The following is a 16035-nucleotide window of genomic DNA, read 5'->3' as shown; positions in this document are numbered from 1 at the left end:
TACTTTGTCTTGAAGAATGTTAATTGTTTACCCTTCATTGATCAGTTAATAGGGAGTGTTGGGGTTAATTTTCGGGTGACTGGGAAGGTGAAGCTGTGGCAAGTCTGTTCTGTAGGGAATGCTGAACACACTTCTCCCTCCAGCACCACAGTGAAGTACTGGAACAGTAGGGGATCTTGGGGTGGGGGGTAGGGGGATTTTCCTGTCTTTGGGGTGTCATCTTTTCTTCTTCAACTCCAACATTCCGAATCATCTACTTCATTTCTTACTTCTCGTCAGAATACCAAGCTAATCTTCCCTCTGTCCACATGCATATGTCTCTATTGCTGAGACCATTCTCAATTACTGTGTCAACACTTGTCATTGTTGACTGAAGCCTATTATACAGGAGGATCTGGATAACAAGATAACACTCCTGCACTAGTGAAGATATTGAATTTATTTGAATATGTTTTATGTATAACGCCTAACTACGTAATTGTTGTGACGTACCTGTCACTTATGAACCAATTTACTAATACATAACATAATTTTAAACAGAACCCACTGTAACAACGCATCTAGCATGATGTCACGTGTAAACTCACATCTGACGCATGCCGCTCTGACGTAGCACCATAATTATTGTTTTGTTGATCATCGTTGAGTAAATGATATTGATTATGCACTTCTATTCCCCTATATTCAGTAATGCTGTACCCCCTTTTTGCGACATTTGTATTCATCACTGCCCATTCTGAATCCCATAAATCTCTAATCAAATCCAGAAGTTTTTGTGCAGCATTGTGTTGTGCTCATCGATCTTGCACATTCAGTAACAGTGTACCCCCTTTGTGACATTAATATTCGTCACTTCTCACTTTGAAGCACATAAATACGCTCATTGGACGCAGAAGCCCTAGAACGTGTGGAGAGAGTGTAAAGTAGAGACAGCACAGTGAACAGCGTCGGTATGCTTTTTCTCCCCCTCGCTCTTAAACCTGACACTTGCTTCCTGCGCAGCGCATGTGTGCACTGCGCGCCGCATTTGACAGTTGCAGCCGGTTCAACTCCACTTCTCAGCTACCACGTGCTGCTCTGATGTAGTGTGGCTCTGAAGTTATCTGCCACGTGCCTTTCTGACATAGCTCGAGATTCGGCCTTGCAGCCAGCTGCCGCCCTGACATAGCATAGCCTTGAAGTCATCTATAGTGCACCGCTCTATCGTAGGCGCCACGCTGACTCCTGCTGCATTAGTAGTGCTACCACGATAATAATGCTTCATCCTAGAAATCTGAAACAGTAGATTTCTAGCAAACCATTCTTATTGTGATATTATTACACCACTAATAACCTTTCATGCCACTATAGCACATTTGTAATTCACTTGTCAACTGATTTGCCTGCTTTATCCAATATATCAAATGATCACCTTTTAACATCAATTGATGACCTTTTAAAACATGAGCAAGGACAAATTTCTTACGATTGCTTGTTAGGACACCTAAATGAATGGCAAACAGCCACTAAACTATATGCAACCATTACACCCGGTGCCACAGTAACCCCGGTCACTGTTATTCTTATTTTTGTACTGATATGGACCTAAAAAAGAAGAGGAAACAAAGAACCTATCAGGCATGTGCCCTCCCTTAGTTTTAAGAGTCCAGTTGTGATACCAACAAATGTGGAAAAACTAGTGTAGTGTAGTGAAGTGCTCCCCGAGTGTTAACTCCCTTTTTAAATGTGTTTGAAACGTGTGAACCTCCCCTAATACCCCACTGTGCTGAGTTGCAGTGAACAGGCTTGGCCACAGCCACGCCCCCTTCTCGCCTGCAGCTTGCGCGCTGCCCGCTGAGGACAACACACCATGCCGCCTCGCACCACTCACCCTGCATGTGACTCCTTTGGTGATACGAATATGTTAATTTTATTTAAAAAGAGAGAGAACATTTGGCATGTATGCCACATTCAAACCACACTTGTGCGCTCATTTAATTATGTTCTGATGTTTTGCAACTAATGTGATTTTGTTCTGATGTTTTGTAATGTTTATGTCTTGTTTTTGTATGCACACAATATTGTTGACATGTGTAAGTCCTTTTGTGACCCCTAGGAGGTCTTTAGAGTCTCTACACCCTCCCTTAGGTTATGGCCCCTGCCGTCTTCTGTGGGTGCTTTTAATAATCGAGTAATGACTACTTTGTTTGTTTTGCAACCTAAAATGATCTACATCTAAATAACTCACTTTTTAAACGAATTCTCTTACATTCTTCACTCCCACAGAAGGGGAAGGAGTGTAAGGATGAGCCATACAGTAGGGGATTTTACTTTATTATATTAGCTTTCAAAAGGAAACTTTATTTTTCTTGTTATGGCCAAGCGTCAGCTGGCAGCGTCGGCTACCCATAATTTTTCCGTTCCCTGGTCCAGCAACAGGAAGTCAGCACCAAGGTAGGCAATCTCGATCACACGCCTCCCTCGTGTGCTGACGAAGTAACATCATCTCTGTGTCACTGACCAGAGCACACACTGGAAAGTTCAATTGCCACCCCCCCCAGGTTTCTCGGTCCTGACCAATTAGGGCAGAGGAAGCCGCATGGCGTGTTGAATGTATCTGACCGCCTGCCATTGGTACCCCTCTCTTGGATGCTTCATAGCTCAAAAACTGCTGTACGTATAATATCTCGTGCTCACCCACGACCATATGTAGACATCTGTTTGAATTGGACGTTCTGGCTACTGCTTCACAGTATATTTATTCCCTCATGATGCATGTTGCAAATAATCCTTTGCAGTTCAAGAGGATCTATGATCTACAATACCAGAAGGAAAAATGACATTCATTGCTCCACATTAAGGCTGTCTTTAGCACCAAAAGGAGTGGACAATGCTGCAACTAAAATTTTCGATAACTTATCCTTATGAAACTGAAAAAGGTGTCCTTGACAACTCCTATGCCGTTGAACAATTTCTGTTGCTGTAACGTGTGAAAGGTAGTGGGTAGGGATTACTTACTGACGTATGTGTACATGTAAATAAGAATAAATAATAAAAAACTAATAAATTTCAGCATGTGGTCATGTTTACACATTCATTTGCGACGTGAATGTAAAATGACTCGTTCCACATCGTTACAATTTATCGTGCAAATGATCCATGAACTGTCTAACTGCCTACACAAGTTTAATCAAAGGAGATTATACAGGGTGTTACAAAAAGGTACGGCCAAACTTTCAGGAAGCATTCCTCACACACAAAGAAAGAAAATGTTATGTGGATATGTGTCCGGAAACGCTTACTTTCCATGTTAGAGCTCATTTTATTACTTCTCTTCAAGTCACATTAATCATGGAATGGAAACACACAGCAAAAGAACGTACCAGCGCGACTTCAAACACTTTGTTACAGGGTATGTTCAAAATGTCCTCCGTTAGCGAGGATACATGCATCCACCCTCCGTCGCATCCCTGATGCGCTGATGCAGCCCTGGAGAATTGCGTATTCTATCACAGCCGTCCACAATACGAGCACGAAGTGTCTCTACATTTGGTACCGGGGTTGCGTAGACAAGAGCCCCCATAAATGAAAGTCAAGAGGGTTGAGGTCAGGAGAGCGTGGAGGCCATGGAATTCGTCCGCCTCTACGAATCCATCGGTCACCGAATCTGTTGTTGAGAAGCGTACGAACACTTCGACTGAAATGTGCAGGAGCTCCATCGCGCATGAACCACATGTTGTGTCGTACTTGTAAAGGCACATGTTCTAGCAGCACAGGTAGAGTATCCCGTATGAAATCATGATAACGTCCTCCATTGAGCGTAGGTGGACGAAACTGAAATGAGCTCTAACATGGAAATTAAGCGTTTCCGGACACATGTCCACATAACATCTTTTCTTTATTTGTGTGTGAGGAATGTTTCCTGAAAGTTTGGCCGTACCTTTTTGTAACACCCTGTATATAGATTAACACACTCACTCGACAAATACCGTAATGCCGTAGGCATCAGCATCCAATAGAACGGAGATTGTGTTTTCCAGTTTTGTCTCTTTTTGCATTCAGTGTCATTCATTTCAGTTTCTAGTTGTTTGTTGAGGAGCTCCACCTATCCCAGATTTTTGTTGTCCCGATGTAAAGTTCCTCAGTTGTTGTGTTATTAGGTCTCCATAACATGAAAATTCGTCCACAGTTTTCATATGGACTTTTCATACATTTGGGGACTGCTGTTTCTCTGTTTTCCTAATTCGAGACTTACATTATTCTGTTTAGTGATATGTTCGGAGACTTTTGTTCTAATACTTAGCGCTCAGGGCATCAAATCTCGACTGTTTGCTTAAATAATCTTAGAAGCGGCATTCCACTTTACCTCTCTTTGTCTATAACCATCTGTAAATTTCAGCATGCTTTCTTTGAAGTCAACAGATATTACTGCACATAAATCGCCTTAAGGTATAACCTCAACACACTACACAACGAATCCCACGTGGGCCACAGCTGCCTGTCGTCTGCTAAACAGTGCAAGAGATTCCCAACAATTCCGGGAAACAATGACCTTTGACGCACGACTACATTTCGAGGAAATTACGCATGCAAAATTGCGCATGCATTGTTGGAAATGCAAGCGCATGCGCAAAATTGAAAATAAAAAGGTATCGTGTGTGGACGTATCGTTTGGAGAGGTACACTTCAGGGGTCAGCTGCTGTTGCGTGCCGATGTTGATAACATCTCGCATGATTAACGAAGGGAACCTAATACGACGAATTGTGAGGCGGTTGTCGGTGGCCAGCCAGAATGCTCGTTCATAAAAATCGCCGAATAAGGGCGATCATTAAAACAAAAGCGTTTTCCGTTGCGTCAAGATCTTTTCACGAAACGTCAATCACCAACGTTCTACTCCGAATAAGAAAATATTCTGTTGACGTCCATATACGTGGGGAGAAGTGATTATTACAATAAAATGAAACAAAGCTCGCGTGGAAATTTTAAGTATTCGTTATTTTCGCACGCTATTACAGAGTGGAACGGTAGAGAAATGAAGCGAAAGTGATTCGATGCGACCTCTGCCATGCACGAAGTGTGAACTGCAGAGTAGTTATGTTGATGTAAATGGTTCGTAAATAAAGTTAACTTGTATTTAATTCAGTTCAGGTTAGAAGGTAGCCACACTGGCGGAACTTTCGGCAAAATCGGAACGTATATCTCGGGCCAAGCTACACATGAATCTATTACCACAATCGTACTTTCAGGATGAGATTCGTTGGCTTTCCTAACTCACAAGCAAATAGTCATATTCCAACATAACCTAGGCCTTGGGCTTCGCTACAGATCTAGTTTTTATTCTTTCGAGAAATAAATACAAAAATCAGTTACCAATGTTGAAATTCATAACAACCAGATCAGTAAAAGTTACTCTGGCGGTCTTTATATCAAAAACAAATATTATCCATTCGTATCTTGCGCTGAAAGAAATTATTATAGTCAGTGAATCTCAGTGGCCACTATAACCATCACTCTACTGATTGCAACCATCGTCAAAGAACTACCAACACCAAGACAATGCAAGAGCCATGGACACCATAAGTGCACTTTAACCGAGGGCTGCAACAAAGGGATGGAATTGGACTCCGATGTGATTAATTGATGGCGAGGCGGGTGTACAAATAACGTCGAAAACTAATGGAACAGTCAGTTTCTCACATTTTACCTATAACGTGAGTGAAGTTACTGTCAATGATGATTTGGGGCTAGGAATAGTGTGCATTTACAACTTCCCATTTGAAGTAAAACATGAATATGTCAGACAGTCTGTGGTTTAATGCGGTACGATATATTAAATACAAGGCGAGAAATGGATGACTAATAAGCACTTTAATGTTTATAACTGAGTTAGGAATGTAAGAATAGGAAAAATATATGCCATCCTACACAAATATATTCGTACAAGGTCTCAGAGTCGTAGTTTTGATAGACATCCCACACCATGCGTCACTTGTAGTGCATCCGACCATCCACAAGTCAAACCAATAAAAAGGTAAATTTAGAGTTTAACACCATATCTGTGTGTATGGTACCATCAGGGGCGCCGACTTATAAAAAATATTGGGGTGTGGTTGGGGGGGGGGGGGGGGTAGCCCGTACTGGGGATCTTGCCCCGGGAAATTTTCTAAATTTTGGTTGAAAAATAGTGAGTTTTAAGTTTTTTAAGCATTTTAGTCATATGATCAACATTAGAACCCCAAAAACTGGACTCTCGATAACTCGACACTCCGGGAAACTCGACAAGCCTGACACATTTTTTGGCTTTGAAAAAAGAAACAAAACATGAACACTTATGATATTTTCGTAAAAAGCTAATTTAATTTACAGTAGTAATCATGCTTACAGACTATTACAGAGCAGTGAATATATAACTCTGAAAAGACTGAAATTATATTTAAATAAATCCTACACTATCATTAAAAGAATAATACATCAAATATTGCTGTCGCACAGTAATAGAACTTTGATTAATAAGTGAAATAGCTCATTTAAGCTGACTTTGAATAAGTCTCAGGGTTCATTAAACAAAACTAATATCTCAAAGTTAATGCTTTAATGCAGTATGCCTAATACTTTCAGTCAAAAAGTTTGTAAATAGCGGGTTTTATTTGGGTCTTACGCCCTAAAAATATTTAAGTATTTGAAAATAACTGACACACTATTATAGTAATACAGTACTAAACTAGTACTAATATTTCGAAATTGAAAATTTAACATTATGTATGTATTTAATTCTCTATTTTATAAAAATTTTTAATATTGCTCTCAATGCCATTATTAGCGCTAGTGTGTCTTTAGGAAGTTGCAAATGTCGACCGTCTGACTGGATTACTGAATATGAAATCGTTGATGACTGGTAGGATATCCAGTTCATCCAAAACATCTCGGTGGGCATGAAGAATAGCCGAGTTGTTCAATCGCCTCTGTGCCATTGTTGATCGGAGATATGACTTCAGACGTCTAAGGGCGCTAAGCGACCGTTCTGATGTTGCTATCGTGATTGGAACTACTTGGAGAAGCTCAATGCACTTCACTTCTTCACATAACATTTCTCCAACTGCAGGCTCTTGTGTAATGTACTTTCTTACATCACACATGTTTTTTAAGACCAGTTGTTTTTATTAGCGTTATCGGCTAACATATTCAAGTGTAAGGACTGTCTCTCAATGTCTAGGTCATTTTTGAAAAACTTAGTTGATTTTTCCAAATTTGTTTCACCTCTGTTTACTAAAAGCAAGTACTCTTGTTGAACTGCAATAACCTGTGTGTGTTCAGTTGAAGCAAACCGCTCAGTTATGCAAAATTGCACCGTTTCACGAACTTCAATGTAAATAGATTTGTAGTATTCCTTTGGGGTTTTGAAAGTGTGCAGTGAGCTGCCTTTATTGCTTTCATACTTCTTTGGTATACTGCGATTCTGAGGAAGTGAAGGATCATCAACTTGTGAAGGTCTTTCTTTTAAACACAATTGTCAAAAGTGTTCAAAACTATCACGCCTTCCATTCAATATACAAGTAAAGTCCTCATATATTTTTCCATATCAGCAACACTTGGATGAGGGCACTGAATTTTTTCATTGACATCCTCTACCAGGTTCATTGCAAGGCAATAAAGACGTAAAAAGAAATAAGTCGTGATCTGTAACATTGACTCAAGGTAGCCTGCACATTTGTAACCTGCCTCTGTTTTGTCCTCTGCAGAAAATGTTTCAAGAAACTCTAGAAGTTCTTCAAAGTTTTTCAATATTCTCAAGATACTAGAAGCTCGCATAGTCCATTGAGTCAGGCAAAGGGGTCGTAGACCAGCTTGGTCTTTGGCGCTCTTGCAGCGTATGCTTCTGAAAACTCCCATCTTTTGTTGGGTTCCCTTACGGTATTTATTAAGTCCTTGGCTAAAGCCATAATATCCCTCATAGACGTAAGATGGCGGAGACTGTCTACAACTGCCAAGTCTAAACTGTGAGCAGTGCAGTGAACATAACGTGCTTTTGGTTGTATATCCAAAACTAACTTTTTCAGTCCTTTGAACTTCCCTCTCATATTCGAGGCACCATCATAGAACTGTTCTCTTAAGTTATGCAGTGATAAATCAAGATGAGCAAAAACGTCTTTTAAAATACTAAACAGAGTTTGTAATTCAGTGTTGGGGGTCTCGTAAAGGCAATAAAGTCTTTGTTGCTGATTAAGGAATCATTAACAGTACAAATACAAAATGACACTTGTTTATGAATCAAAGAATTTTGTCACCCATAATAGAAAAAGTTCAGTCTTCTTGATTGAAACCAATACCTTTCTCAACACAGACTTTCCTAGTAGATCAATGATCTCATTTTGAATATTGAATATTGTGGGACGTCCACTTATACCCCGAATGCCATAACCAGTCTTCAAACTCAGGAATGTCATTCTTTTGGAGTTCCAACAATTGAAAAAAATTTGAGTTTACATCTTTGTGGCCTCTAATTGCTAGTCCTTGTCGGCATAGAAATTGCACGGTAGTAAAAATTGTCTCAAGAGGTAAATGGCCTTTCTTCGTATCACTATTTAACTGTTCATTCAATTGAGAAGCCACACTTCAGTTAGTGATACAATTGTTTCAGAACACCTTCTTTATGCATTCATGTATTTTCATGAAGACGGAATTTTTCCAAAGCCTTTTTCCAGTTAATAAACCCTATGGAAGTAGATCCACCTTTTTTTTTCTTGTAGAAAACTGTAATAGATTTTTAGCATTGCCTCTTTGCAGGTTCTGCAAAAAAACTTTTTCGGTAGATGCTTCATATCCTAGCCATATCTACTTAATCAACCAAGACTTCTGAAATAATCTTCCCCTATCTATTGATGACACAATAATTGTTGGAGGTTGACTTGCAGTATAATGAACTTCCAAGCGCGCCTTTTTGGCAACAAATTCATTCACTGCAAACTTAATTCACAATACACTAAGAGACTAAAGAAAAACGAATAAAATATAGTCATATAAAGTAGTCCACCAAACACTAAAGTTGGAACACTAAACACGTCTGCAGCATGCACTGAATGAAACTATCCACACTGAATGACTGCAACAGCACTTCTGACACACAGGGAGGTGAGCCAGCCCGGGATCGAATCTGTTTTGGTGATACGGGGTTTAATGAGAACTCAGTATAGCTCCAGGGAATATGGAAAGGAGGAAAATTAGGTAAACATTCAGTTGATAATGTCATTGGAGACAGAGTACAAAATCAAAATTGGAAAGGATGAGAAAGGAAATCAGCCTTGTCTTTTTCTAAGGAGCTGTTCCAGCATTTGCCTTTACAGATATTTAGAGAAATGGAAAACCTAAATATGGATGATTGAACATGGATTTCGTCCACTGTCTTTCCAAAATGTGAGTCCAGTGTCTTAATAAGTTCCTTCAGCAATTTTGATAAATTAAGTATAAAGTGCCCACAGGTCATTGTGAATGAGGAACTGTTCCACATAAAAAACAAAAACACAATGGATGTTTAGTCTCTTAAAAAGTTATGCAGTATGCTATGTGCAGTGTTAGGTGGAGAGCCAATTGGAAGGACAACTGGAAGAGAACTACAGGGGCAGGGAGGAAAAATGTATCACCACTAGGAGATAAAGTGCAAAGATGAAGTTGGTTAAGGATTCTACTCCACTTACAGATCCAAACACATGACAAATGGGTGATTAGACTTCATTACAGTGTACTCTGCTCTTCCTGTTTGCTGGCCAGTAAGTATGCAGCGTCTTGTACTCCTGCATAGGTATTGGCAAGTTTATGCACAAGATACTGTTCATGACAACTAAGTCATTCTTTTGATCACTGCATATTTTATGCTCACAAGCACTTTGACTATGACATTCACCATTGTGTGTCTCAATTGCACTGACAGTATTACCGGAACACAAATAATGAGTTCACAACTCAGAATACAGACTTTAAAACAGCTGTTTAACTGCTCAGTTAGCAAGAATACTGGTGCATAAATCCTGATTATCAGTATGTGTGTTAGTATGTACTTTTCCATTGTGTTACAATGGAAGTTAAAAAGTCACTATCTTTGCCTCTCCATGCTTTGTATGGGAATGCTAAGATGCCGCCTCAAAGCTATACTTTCTTATTCCATCCAAGACAACATAGACTTAAGTTCTCCTGATATGCATTCACCAGTCATCTACATTGAAAATGTATGTGCTAGACACCATCTACACAGGACAATGCAAGGCAATGGAGAATCACCTTTTCTAAGATATTCTCAGTTATATGTTGTGGGATCTTCACTCTCCATCCAAACTTCCCAGGTCAAATATTGCATTACCACGTATTGTAGATGTAAACTGCATTGACAAATTATCACAGGTTGGTGACATAGTGTAATGACATACCGTAGAACAGGGGCATACATACAATAGTTTGTAAGGGGCTGTAGGCTAGACTCAGGGGTATGGAGTATTTTTAATATTTTGGAAGATGCATGGCAACTTGTACATAGACATAAAAAGTTACAGTTCCAACCCTGTTAAAAACCTGCATAATACCTACTTTTAAATCATTGTCTTAAAACACACACACACAGTTTCAGAGACTGATTATTTCAGTTTAGTAACCAGGGTCATGCAAGTGTTGCATGGAGTGTCGTATACTAAGCTCTTATCATGACACAAAAGATACCCATCATCAACAGGATTGAGCTGATCATGGAACCAGAAACCCCCTGAACAACCAGTCCATCATTGTCCAAAGTGTGCGTTAAGGTGGTTCCTAAGCTGTCATGCAGGATATACTGTCACCTCATGATTTTGAAAAGAAATAGGTCTGCAAACTGTGAACTGTGTTATCTTACAATAAGTAGGTGAAAACATGTTCAAAGATGTTTTGTTTGGTTCTTGGTGGGCATAATAATTTGGGGATGAGCCATTGGAGGCCATTCCTTATATCGAATCATCCAACATTTCTTGGACAACCTTTGAAAGTTCACAGACCGACTTTGAATCCCCCCTTTATATCATCTTATAGCCATATGAAAGACACTTTCTTCTTACTAAATTTCATGTCCTCATGTTCACTGCAGTGGAATTAATAACATTTGATGTTTTAAACTTTAAATGTATTAAAGCTAATACCTGCTCTTGAAGATATGACGCTGCTCAACATTGTAATAAGTGGAGAGCTTTCTGTAAAATTCAGAGGAAAATTCACCAATATGAAGTGACAGTAGTAGTTTAATTCATGTGTAGATCACTTTTACAAGGATACTGGACATGTCATGGAATGACAGTTTAAAAACAAGTAGTCTGCTATGCAAAACCTAAATCAGGTTGGCAGATGGACAGTGGAGCCTTCATCTTCCTGACTAGAAGGCGAGTGTATTCCAAACAGCATGACCTCATTCGGTTTATCCCTAGTACACAATACTGTTTTTCAAAGAAATTATTCAATAATGTAACAATCTAGAGCTGCACTATTTGTTCATTTATCACTACCGAGCACCACACACGATACATAGACACTATATACACACTTATCACACTATTTCATAATGTTTCACTACACACACTATCAGATGACATCAGGCCCATAGTGGCAATGTTTTTTTCCCCATTTTGTGTACCTGTTTCCTATTCACTTGCACTGATACTAGTTAAAAACAAATGGTTGACACAACAGGGTGACCATGAAGTGACACTGAGATGAAGGCTCTGGATTAGTAATTATGAGTAGTGAGCATCACATTCATCCATATTTTTTGTGGATTGTGCAAGTCACTTCAGGTGAGTGCTGGGCCACTGTTGCTTTTTTATTTTTTGCTTTTTTTTTCCTTATCTCAGACCAACTCAATTAGCGTTCCATTTATTATAATACCAGTCTCAACAGGAGACTGTTTGACTTAACTGTGTCACCTTTCTTTTACAATGATCGGGTGCCTGCCTGTTACATGCGAAAGGTGTGCCCCCCTTGCTTTTTGAAATACCCTGGAGGGCCTTCACTTGTCTTTGGCGTGTGTACTTCCATGACCTGATTTTATCCTTCTCTTCCACTTTTTATATCCCAGGCTATTTTACTGATGTTTATTTTAAGTGTCCATCTCTTTCCTTTCAGAAGGATGTTACTGATTTGACATTCCCAGGATGGAGGGACAGACAAACCAGTAGTTTGCCTCACCTCCCCCGATGCAGTCCAATACAAGATGAATTGTAATCTTATTTCCTGTTTGGTTCAGCATGCAGTACAATAAGCAGGAAAATTTGACACATGTGTTGTGGTGTGTTCACAGCGGTGAAATTTGGGCGCATGTCGAAGAAGCAGCGCGAGAAGGTGGAGGACGAGGTGCGCTTCCACCGCGCGCAGCTGCGTGCGCAGACGGAGACGGCACCAGACAGCTCTGTCTTTGACCAGCAGACGCCTTCCTCTTCCGACCAGCTGCAGTCTGCCTACAATGGCAGGTGAGGCAAGCCACTTCGTTCTACACTCTCCCTTTCTTACTGTTGCTGCAGTGATCACTTTCTTTGGTAGCTCTTTGTCCATTATTACTCCTGCCATGCTTTTCCAAGAACCTTCTTACTTTTTTTCTTTTTTTCTTTTTTATTTTTTTTATTTTTTCTTTTTTTCTTTTTTCTTTTTTTCTTTTTTTCTTTTTTTCTTTTTTTAAAAAAACCCTTCCTGACTAGTGGCCACATCATGTTGTACATCAATTTGGTTTACTAACATGATTATCCATCTAATGAGATCTGGAGCCACCTTTTGTGTCTAAAACAATGTTAATCTTCCTGGGAATTGATGTGTATAGACTCTGTCTGGTAATTGGTGGGATTTTATAGCATTTCTAGTATGCAGAATCTGAGCTATCAGAGATAATAGAGGAAGATCACTGGCCAAGAATTGTTCCCCACTTTGCAGGCCAATTGGAAAGCCATGACAGGTCCCAGAGTAAGTTTAATGGAGGCTTTTATTGTGCTTCATGGCCAACTTAACAACAAGGTGTTGAAGAAGGCAATGAAGGGAGAGGACACAAAGTGATAATTGTAATAATCCTATGTGTTATCCTCTCTTGTGGCTTTCTCACAAAGAAGTTGATATATTTTGTCATAAATTGAAACTTTATAAATTAAACTTGCATTTTATACATTCACGCAATTTTCAAAATGTTTATAATAAACACCAGACGGGCATCTTGCAGTAGTCCAGCCCCTCTCCCCCCCAAATCAGTGTTCACCAGTATGGACTGTAAGACACACCATAGTCTACAAGATGACAATACAAATCATTGCAGATCCCTCTACATGCTTTGCAATTGGGAGAAAAGAGCTGGATTATAAATTTCCTATGATATTTTGCATGTGTAAACATCCCCTATAGCAGGAGACATTTTAAAAGTAGACTTGTTGGACAATGGTGTTGTCAATAGTCCATATTTTGTGCTGTCTGCAGAACGGAAATCTTTCTTTTGCATTTGCTTGATCTATAAGAGGTCAATAGCACCTCAAGTGTGAAGTTTCTTAATGCTATTCTCAAAGAACTCTTTCTGTTGTCTCTGTATTATTTAGATCTTTTTTAATCTCAATCTTGTATTTACGAGATTTGACTGCTTATTAGAAGTGACAATCTGCTTTAATGACCTCCAGTCCATACCATTACAATTTCCCTTCCATTATTGCATTTAGAACAATTTTCTCATGAATTGTGTGTGCTGTAATGACACTAACTCATGACAGTAACTATAGATAACATTAAACATTAGTAGATTTGCAGCTGTTCTGAAATATGCACAACCTAAGCAGGCACTTACACTTTGCCTTCCTTGGCAGTCTTTCAGTTCTGAAAGATCCAGTTGAGGTAATGTACACAAATAACCTGAGAGTGGGTCTCAAACTATCTTACATATTTAGTTAATAATAGAAATCATAATTAATAGTTGTGTGTAACATACGGAAGTAGTATGCCATAACTACATCTCTCACCTCATTCTGCGCCCCCATATTTTCTCATTCATAATGATATTCATGTAAAATTATTTGTATCTAGAGTGATGACTACATAAAAGAATTGTTCACTTCTGACATACTATCAGAGATCAATTAAAAAGTAATTATGTATGTTTTCATGTATATGAATGAACACTATTGTGAAACTTATCTGATCTATTCAAAAATCTCATCTTGGTAACATAATACAGAATAGCTGTTGTGTATTTTGACAATAAAAATAATCACCAAGTGAAGATACATAACACATACTGTGTTCTTCAAACTTAATTTACATAGAAAAATGTAATTTCATTGCTTCTAGAACAGGAAATAGTGCAAGAGTATATCATAAATATTTCCAGTACTCTTCCAGATCCTATAAAACCTGTTGTTGCATACTTTTTGTAATTTTTTTTTTCTCCAAGGAGTAGAAATATTTTTCTGCAAATACAATGATAAGCCAAAACATTATGACCACTGCCTAGTGTGATGCTGGATGCCGCCTGGTGGCATTTTAAGCACATGATGCAGTAACAAATGTATGTAAGTGGAGCAGATGTAGACAGATCACCCTAGAGAGGATATGGGCTATAAATGGGGAAATCTGTTGAGGTAAGTGACTCTGACAAAGGGTATATTATTATTACACAGAGCCTGTGAATGAGAATCTTGACAATGGTGAAGGTGGTCAAATGTTCATGTGCTACTGTTGTGTGCATCTGCAGAGAGAAGTAGAAGAACAGTGATACTACCACTAGGCTCTGAATGGTTGGAAGTCCACAACTCTTCATAGAACATGGGGATCAGAAGTTCATCTGCTCTGTGAAGTAGGATAGATGGAGACCTGTGGCATCTCTACTGAATGAGCACAATGCTGGTACATGCACAAGTGTGTTGCAGCATACCATTCATCGTACATTGTTGAATGTGGAGCTCTGTAGCAGATCACCCCTGTGTGTTCATATGTTGATCCAATTACATAATCAATTATGATTGCAGTGGGCACAGGACCATTGGGATTCAACCATTGATCAATGGAAATATGTTGGCTCATCAGGTGAATCACATTTTTGCTACACTAGGTCAATGATAGTCTCCACAAATGCTGTCATCAAGGTGAACAGTGGCTTAAAACATGCAGTGTGCTAGGGATTCAGGCTGGTGGGAACAGTATTATGCAATGGGATACATTCTCCTGCACTTGTATCTGTGGTTGTAATCGAGGAGACACTGACTGCTGGGAACCACCTACATCCCTTCATGCTTGATGTCTTCCCCACTGGTAATATCATTTTTCATCAGTATAATTGTCTTTGTCTCAGAGCCAGAACCATGCTATAGTGGTTGGGGGAGCATTATAGTGATTTCACATTGACGTCACTGTGACCAAACTCACCTGATGTAAATCCTATGGAACCCATCTGTGTTGCTACCAGACACCATCACCGTGTTTACAAATCAGTGGCCCATTATTTACATGAATTACATGAAATGTGCATAGACAACTAATATCACATACCTCCACAAACATACCAACAAACTGTCAGATCCCTGATACACAGAATTAGTGTTGTATTTCATTCCAAAGATGAACAAACAAGCTATGAAGCAGATGGTCATAATGTTTTGGCTCATCAGTGTTTACTATTAAATCTAGTTTCAAAATTTAAACAGATGACCAACAGCATGTTGTATAGGACTATAAAACTGTACAATGCTCCTCCAGCACTTATAAAATATGTTGTTTCTGACTTCTTAAGGTTTAGATACTAGCTTAAATAGAATATTTCTGAATAATTTTCTGTTCCTTAGATGATTTTTTTTTTAATTATTATTTTTAATGTACAAATATTTTGCATATTTTAACATTAAAATTTGAGTCTAGTTAAATTGTATCTGAGGCTTTACATATCCTAGTACTTCATAACCATTCTTGTATGATAATCATGGTAAATACTTGGCACACTTTACAACCTAATGATATGCTCATTTCAGATCCATGGAAATCATTATCATATAAAGATTGACTTAGAAACTGAATAAAAGTGCTATGCTGCA

At 39.0% G+C, this 16035-nt stretch overlaps 1 protein-coding gene across 1 annotated transcript in view; it reads left to right on the top strand.

Annotated features, from left to right (window-relative positions):
• Positions 1–11150: 11150 nt before the first annotated feature.
• The window catches only part of LOC124577803 (probable nuclear hormone receptor HR3), a 38528-nt gene continuing 33643 nt past the window's right edge, over positions 11151–16035 (top strand). Inside the window, exons 1-4 of the mRNA XM_047131223.1 lie at positions 11151–11189; positions 11856–11957; positions 12113–12164; positions 12288–12456. Coding sequence (XP_046987179.1) covers positions 11151–11189; positions 11856–11957; positions 12113–12164; positions 12288–12456 — 362 coding nt within the window. The remainder of the gene's footprint in view (positions 11190–11855; positions 11958–12112; positions 12165–12287; positions 12457–16035) is intronic.

Source organism: Schistocerca americana, unplaced genomic scaffold, assembly GCF_021461395.2.
Source record: "Schistocerca americana isolate TAMUIC-IGC-003095 unplaced genomic scaffold, iqSchAmer2.1 HiC_scaffold_268, whole genome shotgun sequence".
NCBI lineage: Eukaryota > Metazoa > Arthropoda > Insecta > Orthoptera > Acrididae > Schistocerca > Schistocerca americana.
The sequence above is the reverse complement of the archived record's forward strand: the minus strand, read 5'-3'. Positions and strand labels throughout refer to the sequence as shown.